The 22,265-nt window shown below is 26.4% G+C and overlaps 1 protein-coding gene across 1 annotated transcript; it reads left to right on the plus strand.

Moving 5' to 3' along the window:
- The first annotated feature begins 18,791 nt into the window (after nt 1–18,791).
- LOC111038778 lies at nt 18,792–21,772 on the plus strand. The gene is made up of 5 exons (XM_022322005.1): nt 18,792–19,804; nt 20,178–20,378; nt 20,458–20,654; nt 20,927–21,066; nt 21,179–21,772. Exons 1-5 carry the CDS (start codon nt 19,466–19,468, stop codon nt 21,754–21,756), a joined length of 1,455 nt encoding a protein of 484 aa, XP_022177697.1. The 5' UTR covers nt 18,792–19,465; the 3' UTR covers nt 21,757–21,772.
- Nucleotides 21,773–22,265: the final 493 nt, after the last annotated feature.

Raw genomic sequence — 22,265 nt, forward strand, 5'->3', positions numbered from 1 at the left:
CATGTTGTAGGTATATTATGTTATCGCTATTTAACAAATCACAGTAGTCAACAAGTAATATTAAGCTTCAGGTCAGCTTCAGATCAAGTATGAAGTAGATTAGGTAGATACGTACGATTATCGCAGATAATTTGTAGTAAACTCATAAACATCAGAGCGATAAGATATCGTTTTCAATGATATTTTTAACAACAGCTTATATAATATGGCAGAACAAATTGACGCAGAAATTAAAATTCCATGCATTACACCCAAACATAAAAATTAATCAAATTACGAAACCAATTTTACTGAACACTATTACAGACTTTCCATTTTCATTCCTTACTTAGATTCTCTAATTTCATCTCTTTCATGACGATTTTCAAGCACAAATAAAACAGCATTCTCGATGAGTCTGCTGCATCCTACAAATATTAAAAAGTACACAATTAATGATTTCAAAGAAAAAATGAAGCTGATTATAATAGTGATCATTATAAAATTGAAAATATGAAAGAGGAATCTAATATTTGGTATCAGTATTGGATTGAAAAAAATTTGGTTGAATCCCAGTGTGATCAAATTTTGTTTGTTAATTTATTGACTCATTGCGAATATTATCCAGTGATTTTTCAAATACTCAATATTTTTATATCACTGCCTCCGACAATGTGCACAATAGAAAGATCGTTCAGTACAGAGGTATTCAAACTTTTTCATCCCACGGCTCCTTTAAGTCTTCACAAAATGTTGACGGCTCCCAAATTTTAAATGACAAAAAAATCAATGTTTATATGATTATAATTTATATTTTATAATTTATTTACCATATTACATAAATAAAATAAATTAAAGCTATATTTAGCGAATGGCTGTTGTACACAGTTCAATAACGTTTCCCAACCGGTGTGCCTCAATGATATTAGTAAACGTTTTTCGTAAAAATATTTATTGGTTTTCAATTATACTACGCGGCTCCCTTCGACAACTCCCTCGACGCCTCTGGGAACCGCGACGCACAGTTTGAATACCTCTGGTTCAGTACATCGAGGAGAGTAAAAACGTGGCTTAGGTCGATTACAGGTGAAGATCGCTTAAATAGGTTGGGTATGATGAGCGTTCATTGTGAAAGAGTAAACATAAACAAGAACATAAAAATGTTATAAAAAAAAAAAAAATGAATAAAAATTCAGGATGTCATGAATACATTTGGAATAAAACAAAGAAATTTACAGTCCTTATTTATTAATACCGAATAATACTCGTATATTTGACTGTATTATTTGATTTTCTATTTTTTTTTCTACAATAATTATGATAAACATCAATTATTAATACTTATCAATTAGCATAACAGCATATTTACTTATATGTGGAAATAACATTACATTTTTACTATCTTAATAATAATAATAATAACTTTATTGCAACAATAACATTTTTACATATTAAAACAAAATAATAAAATATAGGTAGGCACATATACATAAAATATAACTTTATAAATTTATGAAATTAGACAATATTGCAGCACTCCCAAAAAGCAGAGCTTGTGTTGGAAGAGCCAGTTTTTAAAAGAATTTCTGTAAGATATAAGTACTCTAGTATTAAATAATAATTAAAAAATATAAATTATATTAAATAACAGTAAAAGGAGACTTAATTAGACTAAAAAACAAAATATATAAAGATCATTAAATGGAGTAAAACAATATAATAAAGAGGCCAATAAATAAGAGGCAATAACAAAAATTAAATACAATCTAAATTAAATTTTTTGTATATTTTTTAAAATTAGAAAGATTCTTAAAATTGTTAATATGTATTAATATTAAATGAAACACATAAATGTAAGCCAATATAAAATGAACTTTTTTGAATAAAAACTTTAGTGCAATTTGGTAAGCATGTATTAATATTTTGTTTAAACCTAGTTTTATGTTCATGATCAAATATTGGTATTAAATGTTTGTGTTTATATAAATCTATCAGAACAGATAAATCATAAATACATTTGAAGTTTTTAACATTTTGTGACTCACGTAAAATGATAGTGCTAGTTTGAAAAAGTAAATTAAATAAATATTTAATAAGACAATTTATAGTAACTTTTAGTCTGGATAAATGGATATTATAGGTTCCTCCCCAAATTGATAAAACATAAGTATAGAAAGATTGTATTAGGCATAAATAAATAATTCTCTTATAATAATTATTAAATATATATCTAGTATCTTTAAATATGTAGAAAAATTTAAGTAATTTGTAATTTTAAAATTGATATGCCTATCCCATTTTAGTCTATAATCTAGAATTAATCCCAGATATTTAATTTATAATACATTTTCAAGATTAATTCAATTATAACTGCAGGTTGAAGAGAGATTTGGTATACAGTTTAATGAATGAACTATTAAATTATTATTTGTACAAATATTGGGTGAAAAAAGTTCAAAATTTATAAATTAAGATTTTGTTAAATTCAATTTTGATTTATTCTTATAAAACCACCCATAAACTGTATTTAAAATATTATTAGCTGTTGGATCAGATATTAAAATGACAAGGTCATCGGTAAAACTAAATAATTCGATATTAATATTTGTTTTTATATTCAAAAGATCATTAATAAAAATTATAAATAATAATAGCACTAACACAGTGCCTTGAGGAACTCTACAAGAAATTTCTAAAGATTCACTAAAAGTATCATCAATTTTAACTCTTTGGGTTCGTCCATTAAAAAGGATTTCAAAAGGTTATTTGCCACTCCTCTTATACCAGCCCTATCTAATTTATGTAGCAAAATATCATGGTTTACACAGTCAAAAACTTTATGAACAATGAACATCTATAGGAAAATACCTAATACTTTATAGTTTTTATCAATATTTTCCCGTCATTTGTAGACATTCCGGTTCGGAAATCAAATTGTTTTTTTAGAGAAACAAGATTTTGTATTTAGGAAGTTTACTATTCTAACTTTGATACATTTTTCAAATAGTTTGAATAAGGTTAGAGATAAAGTGATCGGTCGATAATTTTCACATAATAATTTATCACCTAATTTAAATAAAGCTATAACGCCCATAACTGTAAATTTTTTTAAATTTAAAGGATATTTACCAGTTAATAATGATTTATTAAAGATAATTGCTAACGGTAAGGAGATATATTCATGTACATTTTTAAGTAAATAATTTGTCACATCATTTTAATTAAAAGAAGTATAATTCTTAATTTTTGCAAGGAGTGCTTCAATTTCATTAGCGTCTATTTGTTTAAAGAAAATTCTGTCTTCAATAAATAAGAATTTATCAGAATTTTTAAAATGTTCAATTTCGAAATTAGATCCCACATTTACAAAAAAAGTATTAAGTTCATTACAAATATCAACTTTAGATTCAATAGCAATAGGTACCATCTTTATTTATTATCCTATTAATTTTACTCGTATCTTGATACGTATAATGTGACCTCGTTAATAATGTTCCAAACTTGTTTCGTATTTGATTGTGCGCGATGTAATTTATTTTAATAACATAGTTATTTAGACTTTCTGATTAATAAATTTAACGTATTTGGGTAACAAATGTAATATTGTCTAAAATTTGAGTCAAAAGGCCTAGGTCTTAATTTAGCGTACTATTTTTGTCTGTTTCTAATTGAGGTTATAATACCAGTTGTAATCCATTCTTTGATTTTAAAAATTTTTTTAGATTTCTTCTTAATATTATAATACATAGAATAATTAATAAATTCTTTAAGTTTTGAATTAAATACTTCGATCATAATATCAAAATTTTCATAGTCCAAGAATGAACACCAATTTTCTGTTTTAATTAATAAGTCTAAATTACTAGTATTTATCATATCAGATTTTAATGTATATGAGGGAATATTATCATTTGTGTATAAATCTGATAACATTAAAATAGTCGCATAATGATGATCAGTAATATCGCATCTTAGTATATATGAATTAACTTTATTTATTTTAATGTTTTTGATAAAAATATGATCAATGCAAGATCTCGAAAGATTTATTACTCTAGTAAAATTATTAATGAAAGGTAGGTATCCATTTCTAGCCATAATATTTAAATAATCATTGCTTTTATTTGAATTTTGAAAAATATTTATATTAATATCGCCACAAAAAAAAACTTTAAAATGTATTCTTTATTTGAGATAAAAAAAAGTCTAAGCCAATAATACAATTATCAATATCATCATTAGGAGATCTATATAATATACAAATTAATGAAAATATAAGGTCATCGACTTTAATTATAAGCTGCATAGAATTACAATTTAAGAAAACTTGTTTATCGATTTGTACTATATTTAGAGAATCTTCAATAAAAATAGTAACACCATCAATTTTATTAAAAGATCCAACAGAGTTGATGGTTTTATAACCATTTAATTTTTATTAGGAATTATTAGGAATACCTATTATTTAAACAGTAACATTTAAATTGTGTTGTTCAATTTCGTCTATTTTAAATTACAAAACCGCAACTTCATCAGATAATCTTTTATTTTCCGTGATAATTTTCTCATTGACAATCTTAATATTTTTTAATTCACTAACTAAATAATCAATTTCATCACTAAAATCGGCAAATTTTGAATTCATAAAAGATACAGATTTAGTTAAGGTGCCCGGAGCCAATGTGATTTTGTTTTTAAAAACACGCTTTACGGGAATAATGATCCTGCCCTGTAGAATTAACCAAATTTGATCATTTTTTTTTTCATTGATAGAGGAACATATTATACAGCCCGCATCGAACTTCTTTTTTTGATGTTTTAATCTCAAACTGAATTATAAGTCTTTAAAAAAAGACAATTTTTAGTTTTTTTTATAAATTATTTTCTTCTATTATTTTAAATAAAATAAAAAATCTGAGTTCGATGCGGGCTGTAGAGTATTGTTGTTTATCATTTAAAAAAAAAAATTATCTGAAAATATTCAGTTTTCAACGAGTTATCCATATTCCCGTCAAGTCATTTGTGTCGGCTAAAACACCCGAAACGGACTACTAAATATTTCATTATTTGTTCGATAGTGACATTTACCTGCGAGTGCGTGTGCGTTGCCCATGTACTCCCGCTTTACTCAGTATTCACCGCACACCAGAACATATACCGCGTATAAATATAACTCATTATTATTATTATTTATTACTATAGAATTGATTAAATAATATTATTGTTATTATTTTCTGCGCATAGGTCGCGGGTCGGGCCTATTCGGATTAATTTTCTGCCGTGATTACCGCTTATTAGAACTTGCATATTTTATTATTAAAAAAATGTGTTTTGTTTGGGTATTATTAAGTACATATAATTTAAAAATAAAAATTACATATACATACAATCAATGAAATATATAATTTGATATATATGTATTTATATTATTATTAAACTTAGTTCGATGGTACCTAATACCTATACAGTATACATATTATGTAATGTATAAAATTAAAATAGTATTCTAATAGCTAAAAAAAAATAATAATAATTTATGGTAAGTACTTAAAGTGTTTTTAAAGTAGTATCTTAGGGTTCACTATTTCTTTCAACACTGTTCTGCAGCCTTTTATGTTTATCTTTTTGCAATTTTCGAATGTATAATTTTGTAAACTTTCCTGGACTTTCTTTAGTAGCAGTTTTATGAAGTTGACGTCACCAAATAGGGATATTAAATTGTGCATGGCAATACTTTGATTAAACCATTTAAGAATTATATCAGATTCCATACCAGTCGATGTACCATCCAAATTTTTGTAGCATTGATGACTTATAGAGTAGGTTCATTGAGGTCTTTTGGGGGTTTAATACATATAGACCAATATTTGTTTCGAATTCCCAAAAAAGGACTTTTTTAGTTGCAGCTCCAACAATACAGCCCTATATTAAAAAATGACTAATTTATATAAAAAATAAATTACTGGTGAATATTCAATTTTTAGTAATCTCATGAAAAATGAATGCAACTTTCCGGTAAACATTTTTAGATTCTGAGCAGGGCAAATATTATTTTTTTATTTGTGTCTGTTTACACGATAAGTAGTCGAAATATTGTTTCGATTTTCAACTTGTTCGATGGGAAAATGAAATGGGCAGTTTTCAAAACGCCGGAAAAAAACAAAAAAAAAAAATTAAGAAAAAACGGAAAACATTTTTTTTTTTATAAGCATTTAAAGTTCAAATCTTGACAAAATACGTAAAATTACGCAAATTTTAAGTTAGAAATTCAGATTTACAAATTCATGAAAATTTTCATTTTTAAATCTAAGATTTGAAAATGTAATTCAAGATTCCTCAAAAGTTTTTCTGCCTTTATCGAAAAAAAATGTCTACAAGAAAGTCAAATTAAATTATTATGACCGTTTGAAGTTTATATTTTTACAACATTTTACATCATTGTAAAATCAATAAATAATAATTAATAATAAAATATAATATAGATATAGAAGTTTAGGTATAGTAATATATTTCGTACTTACAACACCAGATAAGGCATTATAGTTTGTCCTATAACTTCTTTTGGACCAAGCGCCATCAGCTATAACTGTGATCATAGGAACTCCATTTTCATTTATATCACCGTTATCTACAGCCAATTTAGCCTCCTCTTCGGCTGCTGAAGACATTGATTCCCAAGCAGTATTATGTGTAAATTATTTAACTTCTTCATGTATTTTTTGGTATAATTTATTGCTCATATTTGGCATATTCAATAAAGCAGAGAATATTTCCAATTGTGCATAACCTTGTCCTGAATTTACTAACACTGTTACAGCTTCTGTATTTACGTCCATCAATGATATACTGGGATCTTCAGATTCAATAATTTCTTGTTTCTGGCACATTGCACAGTTGAAAATATATTCACTATACAAACCATTTATCTTCTCACCGACAAAAACCAAATTTTTAAAAGTACAGTCAAATGGTTGATGATTAATTTTTGATATTTTTTCAAAAAAATAGGCAATATTAATTATACGTCGGCCATCTAAAATTGATCTAAATATAAAAATTACCATAGTGATCAAGTATCAAGAAATGTAATTTTCAACGAAAAATAAACATTTACTTTTATTCTTCATTGTTGGAGTTAGTTTCTTACTTCGCGACCCGTTGAAGGTACACCATTATCTAAAAACGTATTTATTTTTGGAATTTTTTGAACAGAATAAGACTGTACAATAAAAGTGAAGAACTTTTTTGCAAGTAGAACATTCCAGTAAATCTTCCTTATGAGTTGATGTCTCGAGACATTTAGTACACGTAAAATGCATTGTAAGTGAAACGTAAAAACCGAATTATAAGATAACGGGGCACTAACGTTACAAAACTAAAGATGACTAGCTCTGGTGAAATCCAGATAAGAACGGAAATTTGAAAATGTATCTTAAAATTGACAATTTTTTATTTTGCCCCTCCCTAAAACTTTACCTATTGGCGCCAATGTTTGAACCTGAACCTGCCGAACGTCGTTATTATTTCCATTTCGTACGGAAGCTATTATATTATACTGTAAGCCAACCTTTGGTGTTTAAGACATTCAGATTACTAAGTTTTTAAATATAATAATTTTTCAACCCTCCAATATTTTGGTATAACCGAAAAATTTGGTTCGACCGTTATTTGTGGCATAGCCTTTAGAAGAGCATAATAGTGTGGACTAAGTGATGAAATAATACAATAGCACTCTTTGTAATCTCTATACATGTGCCTATAAAAGAATAGGATCTATGATAGATTATAACGATGGCTTATCGATAAAGCTGATAAAGTAACTTATAAATTCGATTTTTTGACATACAAAATATTTACGACTTTTCATTACTAATAAAAATTGTATAGAAAACCTCACAGAATAATGTACATTGTCACATTTGATAATAATAGTTATTTTAGTACTGTCCGAAACATTTGTGTGTCTGTACATATCAGTTACGAAGTTACGATGACTAGTTACAATGAAAATTACTTATCCTGCTCAGTAAAAAAAGACAAAAACCAATAAATTTTAAATGATTTAAAATTTTTTAAACATCATACATCTAAAAAAAAAAATGAAAATACATGGCGATGTGTTATAAATAAGTGTATACAGTGGTATAGTACAAATATCTGGAGTACCCAGTACCTAAAAAAATTATTTTAGATTTTGAAACAGCTATACATTAAGCTGTTTCTGATATTTTTCCAGAAATAGAGGTGTTTGATTGTAGATTTCATTTGAGCCAACCTTGGTTTCGTAAAATACCAAATATAGGTTATGCGTCACAATTTTATTTAGCAGATGACGATGTAGAAAAATGGTTGGTACATATTTTTGGACTTTCTTTTCTCAATCCAGAGAAAGTGGAGGATTGTTTTACAGATTATTTTATGGCATATAAACCTGAAAATTCAGCAATTACAGAATTTTGTGATTATTTAATTGACAATTATATAACAAATAATAGTATTTTTCCACCGAAAATATGGGCGAAACAATCTTCTGATAGAATACACACGACAAATGCATGTGTAAGTTTTCATTCAGATTTTAATTAAAATTTTTATCATCAACATCCGCATATTTTTAAAATTTTCGAAATTCTCAAATTATTTCAAGTTAATACATACATGAAAATAAGAATTGATAGTAACACAACAATTAAAATTAGTCAAAAACACACTGAAAAAGAAAATTTTGTAAATCAAAAAATAATGTAGAATACTCAACTAAAAAAAAATTAATCAATATGATTATGTTAAACATTTAAGCTTCAGAAATAAATCACATAAATTATAATATTTTTTAAAATTGTTTTATTATATTAAAATTATTAAATTATAAATTATGCATTATATAGAAAGAAATACTTATATTTTTTTTTTACAATTATGAAATATTATGAATTATATATAGGTACTACGATTATTATTTTTTAAATTATTAATTAGATAGATAGCTTATAAATGATACATTATATAAAATGCATTATTTATATTTTTTTTACAATTATAAAATTATTATTATATTAAAATGTATAACAGTATTATATGATATAACAGATATTAGATTGATAACTTATATACGTAGTGTAGGAACTTGCATACGTATCTTTTTATTACCGTGTGTGAATTTACATAAGTACGTTATTTTTACCGTGATGGAACTTACATATTATGTATATGTATATTATTCTATAGTGTATAGGAACTAACATAATATGTGTTTTGTTTACCTGCTAGGTCTCGTGTAGGAACTTACATTCGCCAGTAAAATTAGATACTATGTGTAATCTAGAAATTCGCTAGGCTAAACAGAAATGAAAAAAAGCTTATAAACTATACTTGATTATTGCGACAACTTTAAGCAAAAAAAGTAAACTGTAGTAGGTGGGCTTCAATGATGTTAACAGACTTGAGATCCTTCTCAGCCGAGAGAAGTAGACTGGCTGTCGGCATGTTGTTTAAAATTGGGTATTTAAGTAATATATGTTTATTCTTTATTATTATGTTTGCTTACTCATCTCATTATAATCAAATTGAATAACCGGAATTTGCTTATTCCATTAATGTTTTAATTCAAGTACCTATGTATTTCAACTCTATACGACTATACATAAATAACATATTTTGATTTTTATATTATATGTTTATCATGTATTATTAATAATTATTATTATATTATACTAACCTTATTATGCACCTTATGTATCTTGTATATGTGTGTGAAGTTGGCCCCCCGACTTTGTCCGATCAATTCAAAAAATGTGTCATTATTTTGCAAATTAATTGCAAATAATTGCAAATTGACTTTCAGAATTTGCAAATAGCTCACTAAAATATTATAAGCTAAAAACCATTACGGGGGGTCAACTCCACGCAGCCCCCGACTTTGTCCCATCGTTTCGAAAACTTTGCCAATAATTTGCAAATTAATTGAAAATAATTTCAAATTCGTTTTTAGAATTTGCAAAATCGATACTTTATATTTTTGGCAAATTGTTCAAGTTTTTGGGCAAGTTTTACTTGAATCAGCTATTAAAGAGAAATCAATTAATATTTTATTCATAAGCTAAAAATTATTTCACAGAGCCTATTTCTAAGGGCGTTAGCTCACATAGTTCAGATACTTGGTGCCATATAGATTCTGTAATCAAGTAATTGCATTTTTTGTGTAACCACAATAGTATTATATACTATAGTATTTTTAAGAAAAGACATTCAACTTATCCTTATTAACCATTTAGTGTTATTATATTTTATATAATAGAGCAAAACTTCTAAAAAACATTATAGGATCAGTATTATTTATCATACAGGTATAAATTATAATATGCTTTTAGTTAAAAATTGATTGAACCATAAGATTTGATTTGGTTATTATTATTATTATTATTTTTTTTTTTTTGAACTTGAGCCCGGCAACTAAGGCCATTAGCTGTTGTAGTGATTATGAACTGTGGTAGGGGTAAGGTTCGTATGGTAGGTAGCAAACACGTGTATAGCAAGGTTTTTAACTGCTCTAAAAATGGGTAGTCACCCATCCGGGAGCTATATTTTTTATTGTAGCTTTGGCCGTTACTTACTCCCGATCGCAATCCGCGACTGGCAGCAGCTTTATAAATTTATCTTTTAGTTGTATGTTTAAAAAATATTCAACTATGCCACACTCTTCTATTTATCATCCACAATTAGATATTTTTACTAAATATTACATATTAATGATATTATTGGGCAATATTTATTAGGCCTTTGAATGATCTTCATACTCTTTAATGGTACTACTCACATGTAGTCTCGTTGATAAATAGTTGAGAATTGTGATTTGTTTTTATATATATACCTATAAGATACGTAGGTACTTTGAAAATAATAATAATTTCCTTATTAGTTATACCTTTTCATTGTTAATATTTTTTGTTGTTTTTTCACAAGCTGGGACTGCTTTGCAAAAATTGTTTCTGTATAAAAGTCGGACGCATGTATAATCCCGGAAAGTATTTTCACGGACTGTAGAATTCCGGAATGTAAATTGGCGGACCGTATTGTCACGGACCGTAGAAATCCGGAATGTATATTCACGGACCGTATTCTCCCGGAAAGAATAAATACAAAGACTGTATAGTCCCGGACCGTAGAAATCCGGAATAAAATATTTTTCGAACCGTATTATGCCGGACCGTATAATTCCGGAATTCAAAAATAATCGAACCGTATTGTCACGGACCGTAGAAATCCGGAAAGTAATTATTAACCGTATAGCACTATCACTAGATTATATTCCCCCAAAAAAATGTATAAGCCTCGCGCGCGATCTATTGGTTATTTTATATTTTACATAATAAATAATTCATATCCATATTTATTTTGTTTTTTCGTGTGTGATGCTTCAGGAGCAGTTAAAATGCTTCAAACAACAACTTTGACGATAGTTTCTAGTAAAAATTTGAATCTAATGTTGGTTTGGGGTGGAGGGGGGTAAAAGTAACAAATTTCGTAGTTCAAAAATCTTTATAGTACAAAATGCATTGCATTTAATGCAACCTAAATTGTGACATTATATTATTATCAGGGTTCGGGACTTATAGCATTTGCATATCCATCATAGGTGATGTAAAACATAGCAGAGTGATCTACAAATCCGTTTTGTAGTACATAGAATTAAAATATGAAATTTTATTTTGCATATTTTTGCATATTTTGGGGGTTTTTGCATATTATAAAGGTTTTATGCATATTTTTTGCTTATTCGACGATTTTTAATGATTGATGGTTAATATAATTGTTCAAAATGTATTAATTAAAATGTTGAACGATTAATTGCGAAAATTTGTTTTGTAGTAATAATATTTGTATCTATCAGATAATCGCTAAAACTTATAGAGGATATTGAATCGAAATTATGTATAATTTACACGGACCATATGGAATTGCGGTGTCAAAAAAACTTGATCAAGTATTAATAAAAAACAAGAGTTTAAATAGTTTAAAACAAATATGTAAAATTATCACCGGAGGAGAGTCTATGGATCTTCGTTCAATAGCAGAAGATCTAACATGTAATGATCTGTTATTTTTTAAGTATGCACCCATTACTTCCGTCGACGTGGAACGTTCATTTTCGGCATATAAGTGTATTCTAGCCGATAATAGAAGAGCCTTCCAGTTCGAAAATGTTCGAAAACATTTAATAGTTCAATGCAATCACAAAGGCACTAAGATTTAAATTACAAATTTTTTTATTTTTTTTTTAAATATAAAAAATTTAATATATTATATATGCCTATTTATTAATACATATTATATCAAATAAATGTTTTTTGTTAATGATTTTTAATTTTTTTTTAAATTTTTTAGTGCATATTTTTAAGTTTATTGGGTCATATATAAGCGCATATTTTAGTGATTTTTAGTGCTATAAGTCCCGAACCCTGATTATTATTTATTTATAATACCGTTATTGATGTATGAGAGTTTAGAGCACATTACAAAATGTAGTTTTTTTATAGTAATTAATACAATTCAATTTGTTTAATAGTAGAAACTAGAAGTGTAAATTATTAGCTTACTGACATGAAATATACTTAAAAAAAAACCATTATTATTTTCATTTTCATTTGCACTTTTATTATATGTGTTATTATAAGTCAGGTACATTATTTCATATGAAATTAAGTGTCTAGGACAATTCACCGCAAAATAATAAATAAGTAATATAATATAATAAATAAATAATACAGTAGATTTGATTCAATTTCTTCCATTTAGAAATATTGCATTTAGAAATGTCATTGTATGTGAAATACTATCGTCAATGAGTCGCCAAATAAATCATAGGTACATCATAAGGACTTCTTTTTATGTTGCATGTTGGTATTACGAAGAGCCTTACTTCTATGTATGAATAATTTATAATAATCAATGATAATTTAGAACTCAGAGTAAGTACCAAGTATAGGAATTTATAAAATATATATATTACATATATGGACATATGGTGTACATTTCAATAGTGTCTAAGATTATTTGTTTTAGAAATCAAGTGAATGTCGTAAAAATTTGAGCTACAAAAACGCTTAATTAATTTAATTTTTCGGTAGAGATTTTAGTTTTGATAAAAACTTATAAGGAATCTTATATTAAAATTTCAAATGTTAGATTTTAAAATTAAAATTTTCATGAATTTCTAACTCAAAAATAATTTGCACATTTTCGTGGTTTTTACGTCCTTTGTAAAAAAATCGAACTTTAAATGCTAATAAAAAAATTTACATTTTATTTTTAATATTTTTAACTGATAGGTATTGTTACAATATATAATGAGTCTTGTATTAAATTCGCAAGATTTTTTAACCCAACGAATACAATTTTTATAAACATTTATAAACGAAAAAACTAAAAAAATTGAAATTTGAAATTGTCCGTAAACAGCTCAAAACGAGTCAAAGTATTTTAAATTTGTATCGTGCTTGGAAAATGAAAATAAAAACATTTAGTGAAATTTGCAAGTATTTAAAATTGTTCGTTTTTGAATTACCTATAATAAAAATAAGAAAATCGCTATGTGAGAAATGGAGTGAATATTCAATGTTGTAAAAATTTGAATTTCAGACGTCGATTTTTATAAAATTAGACGAACTTACGAGGATTTTTTTTCAAATTTTACATAGGTGGATACTTTTTATAGTCGAGTATAGCTCTGTAATTATTACATTATATAACCTAAACTACGTATTTCATACTAATGACTTAAGTAAAAATACTATATACTAAGTCATCTAGCTATCAATGAATGAGTATAGGAGCTATAGATACTTCGAATACAATATAAATTAATAAATAACGTGATTCGTAATATTGATTAAATATATTTGTAAATAAGATGTAAATGATTGTTATATGTATGACTGTATGAGGCATTAGCAAATTGTGTTTGATGGAAAATAACAAAATATGTTCTAAATATGTTTCATTCTAAAAATGAAGAAAATTTACAAATTATTTTATGTTAGAAATTCATAACAATAATTCAGATTTTTTCTTTTTAAATGTAACATTTGAAAATAAAAAACAAAATTCCTCATAAGTTTGTCTAATTTATGGGAAAAATATATCTACTGGAAAGTCAAATTGAATTTTTATGAGCGTCTGAATTTCGAATTTTTACAACGTAGGACATTCATTATTTACACAATCATATATCATTTATCTTATTTTGCTGTAATTAAAAAAATGAATAGCTGTATATAATTTTAATAATGTACACCATATTATATATATTTTATCAATTCCTATAACACTTTCACTTTTTCTGAGCTGTTTACGGACATTTTCAATTATTTTTAATTTTTTTCTATTACCTATCAATTTGTTATTAAATTTGTTGGATCAAGAAGCGTGACAATTTAATACAAAGCGTCTGATATATATTGTTACAATAGCAATTGAAAAATGAATAAATGTATTATTGTACATACCATGTAGGTCAATTTTTTTAAAATTTTATTAAACATTCGAATTTTAAAAAAAATTGTCAAATCGTCAAATTTTAAATTATTTTGTAGTTAAAAATATAATTATCATAGGCTGACTCCCGTCGTAGCTCAGATTTGTTTTCCTTTTGCAATGATATTATATCATCGGATTTTAATTTACAATTCAGTATAATGGCTCACTTGTACAATAGACCATCTGTACAGTAGAGCGACACCCACTTGCCTACCTTTTTTTAATCATACAGTTATGCTAATTTTTTAATTTTTTTTTATTTTAATTTTGTATATGCAATATACAATCTGTACCCTGAGGCACAATATGAATACGGGCTACATTACAATGACATGAGTGAGTTGTTGGAAGAAGCCACCAAGTAGTGAAACTTCCTATTAATTTTTTTTTTATAACTACTTTAACCATCGTTTTTTAGTTGTTTAGGAGATCTCTGCACCATTTTCTTTTTAATTGTTGGTGAGGATTACCAGGAATTTCGTTTGATGCTAATTCACGGATTAATTGACTTGTGTGGGCTATGAGACGATCACGAAAACGCTTATAGAAGTGTTTTGCTTCTTTTTGGATGGTTTTTATTATGCTAATTTAAATATAAAAAAATTCGTCTTGAATATCAAATCGCTAATTTGATAGAAGAATCGTCTATAAAATGCAAAAAAAAAATTGTTTAAATCGTACTTTTTCCAGCTGATTTGTGACAAGGTAATAAGGACTAGTAATAAGAATACTAATTATAACATCGAAATATAAAATAATATTATTCATTGACAGAATTATTATTTTCGTATCGACGGATTTGGCTATTTATAACCCGTGCGTGGCTGCGATAGACAACCAGTTTTGGCCTATGGTGCAGTACGGCTGCATATGCACGCGGGGTCGTAGTAGAAGTACTATTTCAGAACGCTGCTGCCGTTGTAGTCGTCCTAGCAGTACATGAAACATAAAACATGCCAAAAACATAGTTCTCAGGCCTCGTTGATCGTAGAAACATGGTTTTGGTATCAAAATAATCACGAGAAGTTGTACTAAATATTCTTGAAATAAATTTTACTAATGCAGTAATGCCTAATACTAAAATTAATTACTTTATTCACAATGTAATTGTAATACCACCAAAAATACACTTACTATATGGTATTATGGGCTGACTGACCGTCTTCGCTCAGAATCGTTTTTCTTATACAATGATATTGTATCATTGGATTCAAATTTAACACAATCCATTACAGTGACTCACTTGTAATCTACTGTACAGCAGAGCGACATCCACTTACCCGCTTTTTTTAAAGATATTTCTACATCGTATCTACCTACTAAATGCATATGCACCAGGAAAACTGGTCCAATAAGCAACAATAGTTTTTTATAACAATTTATTTATTTGTATAATAACGTCAACAGTAACTTTATACTAAGTACATAACTTAAATTATAATTTATAAAATATAAAATACAATTAATATTTAAGATTACAATTTACAACATAATATCAGCGGGCTCGTTGTTAAAGATGCATAGGGTAGTTACTAGTTACATCCGTAAAGTGCTAAACGAGAAGGAATAACGAAATTATGTAGTATTTAAAAATGCCAGTGAAATGTTCAATGTTTTCCTATGGGCTATGACTATGAGTATTCTTTTCTGAGATACCAATACAAAATTTAAATACATTTTCCCCACTTTTAAAAAAAAATTTAATAGAGATTTTTTTTTTTTTGAAAGAGAAAAATTAAGTGGTTTCAGTTAATAATAAAATAGAATTTTATTTTTTGTCACTATACAGATTAAATAATCGTAGAAACTTCAAAATTGGTATTTTATTTATTATAATTGAGAATTTCTGTAAAATGCTAATTGGAAATGCCAGTATTCGGATGGTATTCATTTCCCTCCTTCCACACAATTAGTGCTAGTTATAAATAAATATAAATACAAAAACAAAAACAACAAATAACCAAAAGTTATAAAAATAACAATAATATATCGGCACTAGACAATTGACTACCCTAGCGAGTATCGATTTTCATCACGAATCATTCACGATTAACTCGTCGTTGTAATAAGTTATAACCTACGCATAGCTACGTAGATTTAGTTGATTGTTTTTGAATTGTATTTGATTGTTATTTAAAATGGAACACGATGGATTTGTATACGTCAATAATGGCCGCAAAAATGGAATCACGTAAGTATTTACATATTATGTTAAATAAATTTTAATAATTTATAACTAATTACTAGTTCAACTATTTTATATTAATAAGTCGATAATAATAATATATTAAAGTTTTTTTTTTTTAATTCTAACTCTCGTTTCACTATTTTTATTTAGCATTTTATATTGAGTATAACAAGACTATATTATAATAAATGTAAATTTGTTTTAAAATTCTGAGCGAATCGATGAATGTATTGATTTTACAATGTTGTATGTTTTTATTTTTTGTTTGTGTCTTTTCTGATAAGAAAGTCGAAAGTGAATATAGTTGGTACTTTAAATTCTTAATAATTTTCAAATGTGCAGTGAAAAACGAAAGGAAAATTAAGAAAAAACAGGAATTTTTACGCAAATTCATTTTCGAAAAAATAGGTTTTTTTATTTGGTGTAACTCTAAAACAAATGACCGGATATTCAATGATTTACTGGTTATTTATATTAGCATTTTCTATATTATACGGACATACGGTACAATTTCCAAATATTTTGATTTGTTTTGAACTGTTTACGGGCATATTGAGTTTCCAATATTTTTAGTTTTTTTTTCTATGAATGTCAATAAAATTTTATTTTTTGTGTAAAAAAACTAGAAAATTTAATGTCAGGTTCCTCATAATTGTTGTTAGTGAAAATTAAATAAAAAGTTAATCGTAAATCAATAATAATTTTTTATGAGCATTTAAAGTTCAAATTTTGACAAAATACGTAAAAATCACGAAAATGTGCAAATATTTTATAATATTAATTCAACTTATCGGCTACCTACCGTATTAATAATAAGAAATAACAATATAAATATAATATAATAAATATTAACACTGACAAATCGTTTCAGCTCAGAATCGTTTTTCGTATACAATGATATTATTGATATTATGTCATTGAATTCAAATTTAAATATTTAATAGCATTCATTAAACAGTGACCCACTTGAAACCTGCTGTACAGTAGCAGAGTGACATCCACATAACCACCTACTGTACAGCAAAGCGATATCCACTTACCAGCCCTTTTTTTTATAATCAAAGATGTCAGATGGATATTAAATAAATTAAATTTTTACAAATACACGTGATTGTGAATTAACAACTTGATGAAACTAGTAGTAATTGTTTAATAGTGTGTCAAATAATATTTTATTATATTTTGCATAACATCTATATACATTTATATAATCATATAAAACAATTGTATTGTTAAAAAATTACTGACCACCACATGTGTTGTTCCTACTTCAACACTACTGTTAATATGACAGTTTTTCATTTAACAAGTAAATTATATTAGTATATTACCTAATATAATGTACAGTGGCGGCTATCCTCATAAAAATATTAAAACTTATACCACCTTCCAATATTTATTAGAAAATAAAAATTACGAATATCAGTGGGTATTGGTTCACATATTTTTCCAATTGTGGGGTGTTATTTAAACTGTGTGATAATTTAAAAAAAAAATATACAACACTATATTATAAATTAGTTACAAAATTAATTATACTTATAACCTATTACTTTTTTTTTTTTTAAGGCAATATTTACAATCTATACAACAAGTAGTACAATAAGTAAATTTGATAATAAGGTAGTATAATACATGACTTGAATGACTTGAGGGGGGAAAACCGTCCATCAACAGTACCTCCTAATAATGATGGGTTCTCAATGGAGACCGTTTTTTTTTTTTTAACCTATTACTTTAAAGTTTAAAACAAGAACAACTAAATCAAAAACTATACCTTATAATACTATACAATATTGTATATATTATATAAAAAATAATGATGATGATAATATAATAATATTATAGTATCATAATTTCAAAAGTTTAGGTTAGTCATAGTTTAGTTTAAAATTGAGATATAATAAATTACTTCAAGGAAGAATTTCCTATAGGCAATATAGAGCAGTAAATAATATAATATACTATATTATATTATTACTATGTACATTTCTATGCTACTTTTATAAATTCTTTATATATTTATGACTAAGCAATATAACAATATAACAAAATTACATAACATAATTAATCATAACATATTCATCTGAAAACAATTTATTCCAGAACTTGTATTTAGTATTGTTTTGTTTTAATTATAAGCCATAGTATGATAAAAAATTACACAAGTACCCAACATCCATCCAACCACCTACCCACCCACCAAATTTTGTATGTGTTGCTCAAGCAACACATCCACCATAGGATAGCCGCCACTGAATTAATGTAGATTAGAATAGTAGGTATACATAATTATATATTGAAAATTATAAATAACATTTAATTGATGCATTAATAAAATTTATTTGGTTAATTATTCATATCATAGGTATAATAGATAAATATTATAATTTGTACCTATAGTGTAAATTTCTTCTAATTTTTTTTTTAGTTATTTTAAATGTAACAAAGCGCAATCTCATTTTTGTATGGGATCCATTAAAAAATCAATAGATGGAACCATAAGTATTGTAAAAAGACATAATGGTCATGCAAGAGAACCAGACAACACAATTGTTGTAAATAACTTTAGAAATGTATTAAAACATCGGGCAGCAACAGAGAATGCAATTCTAAAAAATATATATGATGAAGAAGCGAGAAGGTAGGTACCTAACTACTATATAATTATAATCTATAATAATAATCTTAATATCTATAATTACATTTATAAACACTAATTAAAAACAATAAATATTATATATTAATTGATTCTATAGAGACATGGTAGCAGCTGCTCTTTACCCGTGGTCAACAGCTGAATCAATTATGCGTTTGGCCAGGAGAAATTCCCTACCAAGATTACCTGCAAACTTGAGGGCGCTGGCAACATTATTTGAAGATGGCCAGTTACAGAGATTTGGGTGTTGTGATGCTGGTCTTTTTAAAGGATGTATCCAGGATATAGAAAATAAAACAAGTGTTATTTTTGCATGTCCGCAATTGATTAGATCTGTCCTAGAAAATAATATTCAAGAAGTCCATGCAGATGCTACTTTCAAAGTTGTCCCTGCAAATATGGGGTATCAGTTATTAACTTTGCATTGTATGATTCAAAACTATGTAAGTTTTTTTAAAAGTTTATTTTCAAAAATGAAATATTATAGGTTATAACCCAATGGCCAATAAAAATGAATAAATAATATATAATTAATTAACAATAAACTGTTATAATAAACTGTTAAATAGGTATAATTTAAATCAAATACCACAAAAATTAATTTCTAATATTGAAAGTAGAGTAGCCACCTATTTCAAAAAAATCAGTCTTTTAATCTTGACATTATACTTTTATAGAATTATAGTGTGTGAAATGTGTATAATTTATATATATTACATTACATAATGAATTAGACCTACGTAAAATAAATAAATTTTCATGGATTGAGATTTTTAGATTTCTTCAATAGTGATAGTAAAACTTTAACATGTTTAGTCTATACCTATCATATACGTCCTTATGGAAAAGAAGACACGGAACTCCTATGAATGTGTTTTGCGGTTCATAAAAAACAATTTACTGCCAACATTGAGGCCAGATGTTATTATTACGGATTATGAAACTGCTCTAAGAGATGTCTTAGAATCAACATTTCCAGGAGCCCGATCTGTTGGTTGTTGGTTCCATCATAATCAAGTAAACAATAATTAGTAATTAATTATGTACCTATCTACTTACTATGACTTCCTAATTTGATTTGTTTTTTTTTACAAAGGCCGTGTGGAAAAAAATGAAGAACCTGAACTACTTAAATTATATTAATAATAATGAAAATGCCTTAAAATCTGTACGATTGTTGATGTGCCTTCCTTTATTACCAGCTCATAGTATTGAAAATGGATTTCTATTGATTATGGCATTTGCCCGAAACCATGCAGTTCATTTAGACAATTTGTTTAATTATTATCAAAGGTAATTAGTACATCAATATAACTACAATGTATAATATATATTTAATATACCTACACTCAAACTATTAAAAATAATACATAATATATATATATATATATAATATATATAGTATATACAAAGATATGTTGTATATATAGGATAAAATACAAAGAAAAAAATTATAATTTAAACTGATATTAAACTACTACTATCTAAAAATATAAAAATTATATCCTTATAACTAAAAATATTATATTTCAAACTATCATATTTTATTTTATATACCTACTTAGATATTGGTTAAGGAACGTTGGTCCAGAAATTGTTTCTGTGAATGGACTACCACGCAGAACCAACAACAATATAGAAAGCTTTCACAACGCTTTAAGAATGAAATTTTCAGTTAACCACCCAAGTTTATGGATATTTTTGGGTGAGAGGAGTTATGTATAGTGATTGAATTAGTTACCTATATTAAATTATGTTAAATTTCATCAGTCTGATAAAATGTAGGTATAATGATGCTTTTAATTTATTTATTTCAGACCATTTAACTCACTTGAATAAAAATTACCACGTCATCGTAAATCAACTCAACAATAACCTAGTTCCAACAAGGCATTTACGGATTAAGTTTTTGGTAAATTCAAGAAAAATAAAAACTGCTTCTGAGCAGTTAGATTTAGGCCTAATATCTATTTGGCAATTCCTTCAACGCTGTTCTTATGCAAGTGCTGCATATGAACAAAGACAAAGAAATTGGGACCTAAATAATGTCGAAGATGCAGAGGAACCAATTTTAGATGATCCACAAATAAATATACCACTGGTTATGCTACATGAGCCAATGGATAACATTCCTATGCCAGTACCACAGGAGAGGGAAGTAGCCGAATTGCCTTTAGATGCTAATAATGATCCACAAGCTGCAGAAAATAGGTCATTATGTATGGTGTGTATTGAGGGAACATTGGGACACAATGAAACAAAATATATAGTTATTCCATGTGGACATGCTTGGATATGCCACAACTGTATGATTCAGTTATCAACAGGACATAATGCTGTTTGTCCAATATGTCGTACTGATCAGGTGTCTTTTCAGCGTATTTTCTTTTCTTAATTTTTTTCTGGCTGCTTTTGTTGATTTTTTTAAATTTATTTTAAATACAGAATATATATGTTTATTTAATCTCTAACATTCCATTATATGTATAAAATACATTCTATTATTCAACTGGGTGAAATTTAAAAATATTTAAAATAAGTACCTACTCTGTATAAGTATAAATATAATAAATTACTTATTATAAGTATAATTGTAAATTAAAAATAAAACAATATATAATACTGTTAACTTCTCTAAGGGAAATAACGTCAAAAATCTAGCGCCTTATGAATACCACGTTCTCATTGGCCAATTTCAAATGTCCAGCTTTTTTTTTATCATTTATCAATTAGGATTTAAATTATTTGTTTAAATATTAAACATTATAATATAATATTATTTAATTAACAAATAAAAAGAACTATTTAGTAGGAATAGTTTAACTAATTAATAAATTAAAATATAATGAACTATGATATGTTCATAATTCAATAATACTATATTATACTATATTATGTAACTAT

This window comes from Myzus persicae, unplaced genomic scaffold (genome assembly GCF_001856785.1).
Source record: "Myzus persicae strain clone G006 unplaced genomic scaffold, MPER_G0061.0, whole genome shotgun sequence".
Classification (NCBI taxonomy): Eukaryota; Metazoa; Arthropoda; class Insecta; order Hemiptera; family Aphididae; genus Myzus; species Myzus persicae.